The 8,201-nt window shown below is 36.0% G+C and overlaps 1 protein-coding gene across 1 annotated transcript; it reads right to left on the reverse strand.

Moving 5' to 3' along the window:
- Positions 1 to 343: 343 nt before the first annotated feature.
- On the reverse strand, positions 344 to 7,217 carry LOC105175669 (Peptidase S41 family protein). The gene is made up of 12 exons (XM_011098193.3): positions 6,677 to 7,217; positions 6,464 to 6,583; positions 5,660 to 5,797; positions 4,844 to 4,948; positions 4,588 to 4,756; positions 4,287 to 4,363; positions 3,421 to 3,465; positions 2,517 to 2,600; positions 1,597 to 1,635; positions 1,441 to 1,503; positions 860 to 989; positions 344 to 782 (listed from the first exon to the last, which is right to left on the reverse strand). Exons 1-12 carry the CDS (start codon positions 7,079 to 7,081, stop codon positions 727 to 729), a joined length of 1,431 nt encoding a protein of 476 aa, XP_011096495.1. The 5' UTR covers positions 7,082 to 7,217; the 3' UTR covers positions 344 to 726.
- Positions 7,218 to 8,201: the final 984 nt, after the last annotated feature.

Below are 8,201 nucleotides of genomic sequence, written 5' to 3' on the forward strand. Positions count from 1 at the left end.
TATTTGTCTTAGGGGGTAACCTATGTAGTGATTTTATGCTGATTGCCCCAGAAAATTTAATGTTTCTTCTTACATTATCCTTTAGACTTGAAATGCTAATTTGTTTTAGATAGACAGCTCTAAATACTTGATTATAATGTTGGCTAGATGACATGTCTGGAAAATAATCTCCTCTTTGATGCCCATCAGGTGATTATTTTCATTTTTTATCATTTACCATACCATTGACAATGCGATATTCGACGCTCTGGTAAATTTTCTGCAGTTACAAAAATTGGTAAGACGCCTTTCTGATTGTAAAGTATGTAAGAAGCTTAAGGAAAAAACCAATAATCCGAAAATATTCGAGAATCAAGAGAAATAAAGTCCACTAAGCATATGCGAGAAAATCGAGAAGGTATAGTTTTCAGTGGAAGCAACGTCTAATATTTAAAATAGTGGTTATGCCAGAGCCCTGAGGAGTACAATTATAAAATAAGAATTTCTGTTTCGGATTGTTGACATCGGCACTTCACAAAATTAAGACCCCGGCCAAACTGACGCCCGTCTCTCTCCTATGATGATGGAGAGAATCAAGGACTGAAGAAACAAGAATGCACATGACGCACGAGCCTTGCTCCAAATATAGATGATAAGACGATTCTCCCATTTATCGGAAAAAATGGCTTGGGATAGAAAGTGATCAGGGACTTCAATTGGTGGGTAATGAATGAAAATTAAAAGCAGTTATCCTTCTTGTGGCCTCTGGCATGTGGACAGGTATCTGGTGACTTCATTCCAGGCTGCAGTTGAACCTCTTAGATCAGACTTATAGCAATACCCATCCCTCGTATAGATGGAATAAAAACAAAGGACTTACCAGGTAAATTGCGAAAATCGGGATCAACTCCATTGCCATTAATGTCCATATGCTTTGGCGTAACATACTTCCCAATGGTGACCACCACGCCAGACCCGTCGTTAAGCTCAAATACAGATTGAATCAAACCCTGTAGAACAAAAACTGGACTACATGATCTGTTCCAAGAACGTAAATTGTCAATATATCCAACCAAGGGAGAACCATAAGGACACACTGTAGTCAAATGCAAAACACGATTTTTGTCACCCTAGTCTGAAGAAGAAAATTCCAGTACCAGTGCTAAGACTAGAGATAGAATTAGGGAACTTTTACTGGTACATCATGACGCATTGCACAAGTTATGATCTCCATATATGAGAAACAATAGCACACAAAACAGAGAATGGAACCCATTTAGTTGGTCCCATGAGAGGACCGATAAAATTAGATCGACCCCATACAATGTGACGTTTTGGATTATCGAGGAGAATTCTGTACATGGAAGTTAAATAGTGGGTGTAGTTGCATTAGAACTAGCAAACCAGATTTAAGATCAAAACTGCAAAATTAAACAAAAGTAATAATCAATTAAATCAGACCTTTCCATATGTCCTTTCACCGACAAGGACGGCTTTACAGTTATCATGAAGAGCAGTAGCAACCTGTAAGAATAACCATATTGTTGTAAGAGTAATCATATGTACTATAGCCTTAAGAATCAAACCTTAAAACACAGAGTGTTCTGAAATCCTCACAATTTCACTGGCACTAGCAGTATTTTTGTTCACCAAAACCTGCATCAAGAAGAGATGGCCAAAAAGTTATGATAACATCTCACAACTGATACCCACATGATTCAGGAAAGAAAAACACTAAAATATCAATATACAATCTACTATTTGTGAAATTGGTAATTTTCCCAGATGCTATAAGGGAGGATTTAAGTTTCCTGGAAATGCAGGACTTTGAAGCTTAATTTATTACATATCTGCAAGGCTTTAATCTTGATAGCTTTTCCATTGGCAAATACTTTTTGCAGCCAATACATGAATTTATATGCAAACTTCACGGTGCTCTTGCATTTAATCAGGTGACCCCAAGTCTCCTTTCTTTTAGAATTGAGGACCATCAAATACATTGAAAAATAAGTGCTGTTCCACATGAAAGTTATCTGCCAGTGTGATCACTTAAAGGTCCAATTTCAGACCTACAAGTCATGAAAAAGCTATGATTTTCAGTGTAGTGGAGGATAGGAGTAGAAGCAATTGACATCAACAAAGATTTATCGGGTGAAACAGAGATGTCGTAAGTAGAAACCATCCCCTGATTATTGAAAAAATGCCTGCGGCGGTTAATGAATCTAGAGAACACAAGTTTACCCAAATTGGAAAGTTCAAACTTCAAAGGAAATTATGAACAATGTTCACCATTATAGAAAGGGAAAAATTGACAGAACATGTTCATCCGTTAAGATTACAGGAGCAAAGTTTCTGATTTTCTGCGAATAGCAACCTTAAAAGTGAACTATATGGTACCATACACTACTTAAGGAAAACAAATGAACGCTGGGGAGAGGGAGGACCAGGAATTTTTGCGAAGTCCATTTGAAAGCACCAAGAAATGATCCTAGGTATATTTTTCAAGAGTCTCATTGGTCATGAAAAAGTGTTCTTACAATAATAGGAGCACTAAATAGAGGTGAAGTTTCAGCAACAATATTTTTCACAGACAGTGGATCCCTACCAACTGTGTAAGTTACCTGTCCACAAACAAGAAAACAACTTATTCAGTATAAGAATAACCAAAACAAGGTCACTTAAAAAGTAGATATAAGATTCCCAAACTCAATGCAAACAAACATAAAGGTGAGGAAGAAAGAGCGAGAGCCAGAAAATCTATTCATCATATCATGTATTTATAAATTAGAGTAAGGATAATATGAAAAAGAAAGTGCATTTCTGCGCAAGCAGCAGAAACTGAAGAAAGGTTAAAATTAACAGAAATAAGATAATTCCAAATTGATAAGCAGCTGATAGCCATTAAAGTAAGATTCTTCACAGCAATCTCGAGGATGCAACTGCAAAAAGTACCGGAACAGATTGGTTGGCACTTTATTTCCATGCAATTTTGTCATTATCCGAGGCATATCTGCTCCTTAAATGCAGAATGATCTTTGTGGTCTTCCTTCTAAAGTAGCAATAATAAGTGAACTTAGTGCTGCTACAGTCATAAATACAAAAGAGCAACAAAAAGTCCTCTCTCCTTTCTAAAACACACTAAATCATTCCTCTCTCCACATTCCCTCTGCCCCAGCTACCCCTACCCCGCCCAAAGAGGATAAACACTTCTAGATGCTCCAATAGTACAGCTAAAATGAGCAATTTATCAAGGTGATATAAAATAATGAGCATTATTACAGATAAGATCTTTTCCAAGCAATTTTTTATATTTAGTAAAGACATGCAAATAAAAAAGAACACATAAAGAAATCAATCTGCACCTCACAATTCTCTACAAGACTATTAGGTGAAGAAACAGCGGCTCATTTACAATATGGGAGAATATTTAGATTCACGTACTGTTTCCCCTTTATTGAGGAAGAGTTTAGCAATTTCAATTCCAGCCTGCAATTGCAACCATTAACAGCATGAATTAGAAAATGACACAAACCAAATTGCAACGATTTGCATTCATGAACTGATGACACCTCAGTGTTTTTCGTAGGAAATGACATAAATAATAACCTATGTAAATATAAACCAACCATGTCAAGTTAAGATAATTTTGCTTGCATACGGAAATCTTAAGACAGTTTAATTCTGAAATTTTCCCCCCTACGAAATAGGTCTAATTTCCCACCAGCAAATAGAGCATGACCTTTTTACATCATACTGAAAAGGGGAAAGTCAAAACTTGAGGTCCAATTATTTTAAGAATTTTAATTCTTATATCTTCAATTTTTTATCATAATTTCTGAATGAAAATTAAGCTGATCTTAGCACTGAATATTTCCTGATATCTTACCACTATTGGTTGGATGGTAATTTGGAAAGGAACTGCCTTGAAGTCAAATTTCAAGAATTCAGAGAAAAGACAAGAAATGATCAGATATTGGCATTCGCAACAATTGTGGTAAAAGGTAGCTTAAAGTCGGCAAGATCAAATGTTATTGCACATGCATTCTTATTTCCTCCTAATGGGAAAAAAAGATAATAAAATCAAGACGGGATTCGCATAAAATCCATGGCAAAGCTAATGGAGAGATGTATTTATTATGCCTTACTCAAGGTTGCATCCGCAGCGAAATTGGCACAAGTACCTCTTACACATTTCAGATTATTTCCAACAATGAATTCCCCATGGGAGTTTGCAGAATGATAAATATGACTCAGTATCAGATATCAAAATAATGAATGTCAATATATTTTTTATCGTGCACATATACCTGCACCAGTCCACCAAGATTATCTCTAAGATCGAGGACAAAGTAAGACGCGCCCATATCTTGAAGTCTTTTCATTGCTGCAAAAATGAGCATGGCAAACCAGACCATGAAATTTACTCCAAATGGATGAATGCCAAAATCAGTAAGATTGAAATTACAGAAATAAGACCAACTTGTTAAAGGATGGGATAAAACCATCCATTTTCTTATACTATGATAAACTTTAAAAGAAGATTAACGCATGGGGGAAACAACTTCAAGAGGTAATTAGCACTACAATGCTAAAATCCATAACACATACCTGTAAGCATATCTTTCCTGGCCAAAGCATTGAACTCTTTTAGGCGCACATAGCCAACAGGACTTGAACTATTTTTAACCTGCTCCAATCGGTAAAAAACTGGAGACTTAGCAATAGATTGCCTCTGAACCCTTATGGATTGTACAGGCCCACAATTCCCATGCTTGACCTAATAATAATTGGTTTATTGAGGATAGTAAGTAGGTAAAAACATCAAATAAACCTGTGGCAGACACATCAAACAAACTTGACTAACCATGACGTTGACAAATGTTTCACTTGGTCCTTGTAACATGGATGACGCTTCAAATGCTGATTTTCCTTTCACATCCACACCATTGATGGACAGTAGTTCATCACCCTACCACAAGTTCCAACACAAAATTAGAAGTATAAACATATATTAGCTAGAAATCAATAGAACTTATAAGCCATCTATATCTATATTATCTTACATAAGAAATGCACAGTAGATACAGATAAACAACGGGAACCTTAACCATATCAGGCATAAATATCACTGAGACAAAGTGGAAGGGGGACAAATGATACTTGTTGGTGGTGGATACAAGTTTCACATAAAAAACAGGAACTTATAAGCCTTACTGTGAAGCCCTCTCAGCAAACAAGCAAACTGAAATGAGCAATCTAGGGATATATCATTTTTCGATTCCTCCTTGGCCTCCAGTCAATCAGGTTAAGTGGTTATCAAATAATCAGACTGTATAAAACCTTCACATAATCCACATGCATACCATATCTGGAGGTAACTTGACGAAAGCATCTTTTTTGACAAAACCGTGTTCTGGAAATAATGCTTGATAATTTCAAACTATCTTCATATTATTGCTCTCAATCAGAATAGTTGTACTATATGTTTCTTTGTTTGTATGATTATAGGCCACTAGGTGGTGGTGAAAGACCACGGACTGTAAAGCTTTCGAAAGTGCCAAATATCACAACTAGTTAAGAAACTTCCACGACATATAGATCAACATTCAGAATGAAACTAAAATTCATGACAAACTAACGAAAAGGAAAGTAGGTGTGGTAAAGGTGTTGAACTCCCTACCTGTCTGACACCTGCAGAGTGGGCAGGACCATCCAAAATAAGGCCTAACACCTTCAATTTCATCACCCCATTATCATCTGGAATTTCTCTTAGGTTTATCCCAATTCCAGTCATATCGTACCTTGCCATCTTGGAGAACTTTTGTTCATGATGCAACCAACACATGCCATGGAATAAGAAACTGAAAAGTTTGGGAAGTAAAAACCGTATTGATATATGTATAGAAGACTGAGTACATCACAAGCTTCTGATAAAATGCAAGACATAACAATTAACTATGGAAAAGTGCAAATTAAAATGCAAAGCAAATGTGGTTTATGCAATCTACTTCTGAATAACATTGTGTAGGCCAAGTGCGATGGCACGAAATGTGGCCCTTAAAGTTTGAACTCTATTATCTCCTAATAGCAACAACACCACTTCCGCGAAAGCCCAATATAATAACTTCGAGATATAATGTTGTTACGGAGAGTGTTGGTCCATCATCTTCTGTGAAGTTCACCTCAGATATCCACTTTCTAGAAAAAAGGGAGGGGGCGTCATGCAATAATCAGTTCTAGACAACGGAAAGAGCACCATGCAACAATGAATTCAAGAGATGAAGTGTCGTGTAAGAAAAAATACAAGAAAACACAGAAGAAGCATTCTTCCAGAATATTTCAAGAACCAAGAAAGATCATTGCCCAAAAAAGAATTCAACGAAGAAAGAAACAAGAGGAAAGAGTTAAGCAAAAGGAACTTAGGAATTACATTTTTACAGAAACATCATCCCTGTATGGAAATAAAAGTTAACGAAGTGATTACCTCAGCAGGTGAAAGAAATCGAGTGTAAGGGTCACCTAAACTCGCTAACATTCGCCTAATGATCTCATGAGCTCTTGATCTTGTCTGAATCGAGGTTCCTAATATATCTCCCTTCTTTTTCTGAAACCAAACCAAAATTAAACCAATCAGTCATAATGCGCAAAATAGGCTCAGTACGGTAAAGTTTTACCTCGACTTAATATTTAATCATACAAGCCAGTGATCAGGAGACCAACGCTGCCGACCAGTATCGAGAAAACTATCATTCACAATCTGCCAAGCCTCTTCCACGATCTCCTCATTCGTCACCACGTCCGCCGCCACTTTATCATTCTCGTAGTTTTCATCTTCGCGGCAATTCAATTCCTCTTGCGGAGCACTCAATTCCAGTGAGATTACTTCAGAAGGAGATGCGAAGAAAATTCCCAAGGAGAGTGCTGCGGTAAGTAGAGTCGTACTCAGGGCTTGAGTAATGGACACAGTTTTCTGTGTATAATTTGGCTCGGGAGAGCGAGTGATGTTATTGAGTGGACGACTGACTGAAACAGATTTCGGCGGAAGCAGCGGCGGTAGTGAGGAAGGTGATGGCGAAGAATTGCAGAGAAGCAGCCTCATCATCTTTCACACCCTGTATCCGATGCTTCATGCCGCTAGTTTTATTACCGTTGGGAAGACGGAGGAGGATTATCCGGGATTCTTCTGCTGTTTTATAATCTACAATATGCTTCAATTTCAACTAAAGTCGTTTGAATCTCAACTAAAGCTTAGTTCTGAAAGAACTGTTCTCCAAGGGGTAAATAAACAACGTGGTCAGATACTATTTTGACCGTTGGTAAACAGGCAATGTGGGTCAATACCATTTTGATTTTCTGACCGTTGATCAACAGGCAATGTGGGGGAGTTGCCATTTGACTGTGGGTAAACAAGGCAAGTGGGCCCAATATAAGTAGAATGACTTCTCCTAAAATTCATCTTAAATATAAATATTTGTTTATTATTTTAAAAAATTATAAAATATTTTTTAAAATTAAAAATACTCTAAAATTGATGATTTTTATACAATCAATAATTTAAATAATTTTTAAATAATAAAAATATTTATAACTATGATAAATTTAAAATAATCCGTTTATCCGTCAAATATATGGTGGGTCAAAGTGGTAAAAATAATCTGGGTAAACAAACAAGCTATGTGGGTCAAAATAAGTTCAAAATCAGGCCCAACCCAAATTCATGGCCCACCAGTCCATGAAATGAGTCCAAACAATTTTAGGTGAGAAGGAATCTGGAGTAGGTTATCCCTTTTATGAAAAGCTGCGTCATTAAACCTAATTTACTTTTATATTATTATTGTTTATTAAAAGGAAGGTGCGGTTAGTCATCCACAACCATCAATCAATATGTCTGTGAGTACTATTATGAACTTTAAGTTTGTTTAACAGAAACAAATATATCATAGGGGATTTACATGTAATTACACTAAAATTCAGAAGGTTAGTGTAATTATCTCTAAATATATTTAGAAATCACTAGCCGTCATGGTATGTCGTTCCTAAGTGCATATAATAAATAATATTTTACATTTTAAAATATATTAAGTAATAATCATATTTAAAGAAAATGAAAGAATAAAATAAAAAAAAACCAACTTAGGTACTATCAATAAAATTTAAAAAATTGATGCGATCATATTAAAATGATATGAAGTAATTTTCATAAAAGAAAAAAGTAATTAGAA

The sequence above is a fragment of the Sesamum indicum genome, linkage group LG12, assembly GCF_026168435.1.
Source record: "Sesamum indicum cultivar Baizhima isolate 11 linkage group LG12, ASM2616843v1, whole genome shotgun sequence".
NCBI lineage: Eukaryota > Viridiplantae > Streptophyta > Magnoliopsida > Lamiales > Pedaliaceae > Sesamum > Sesamum indicum.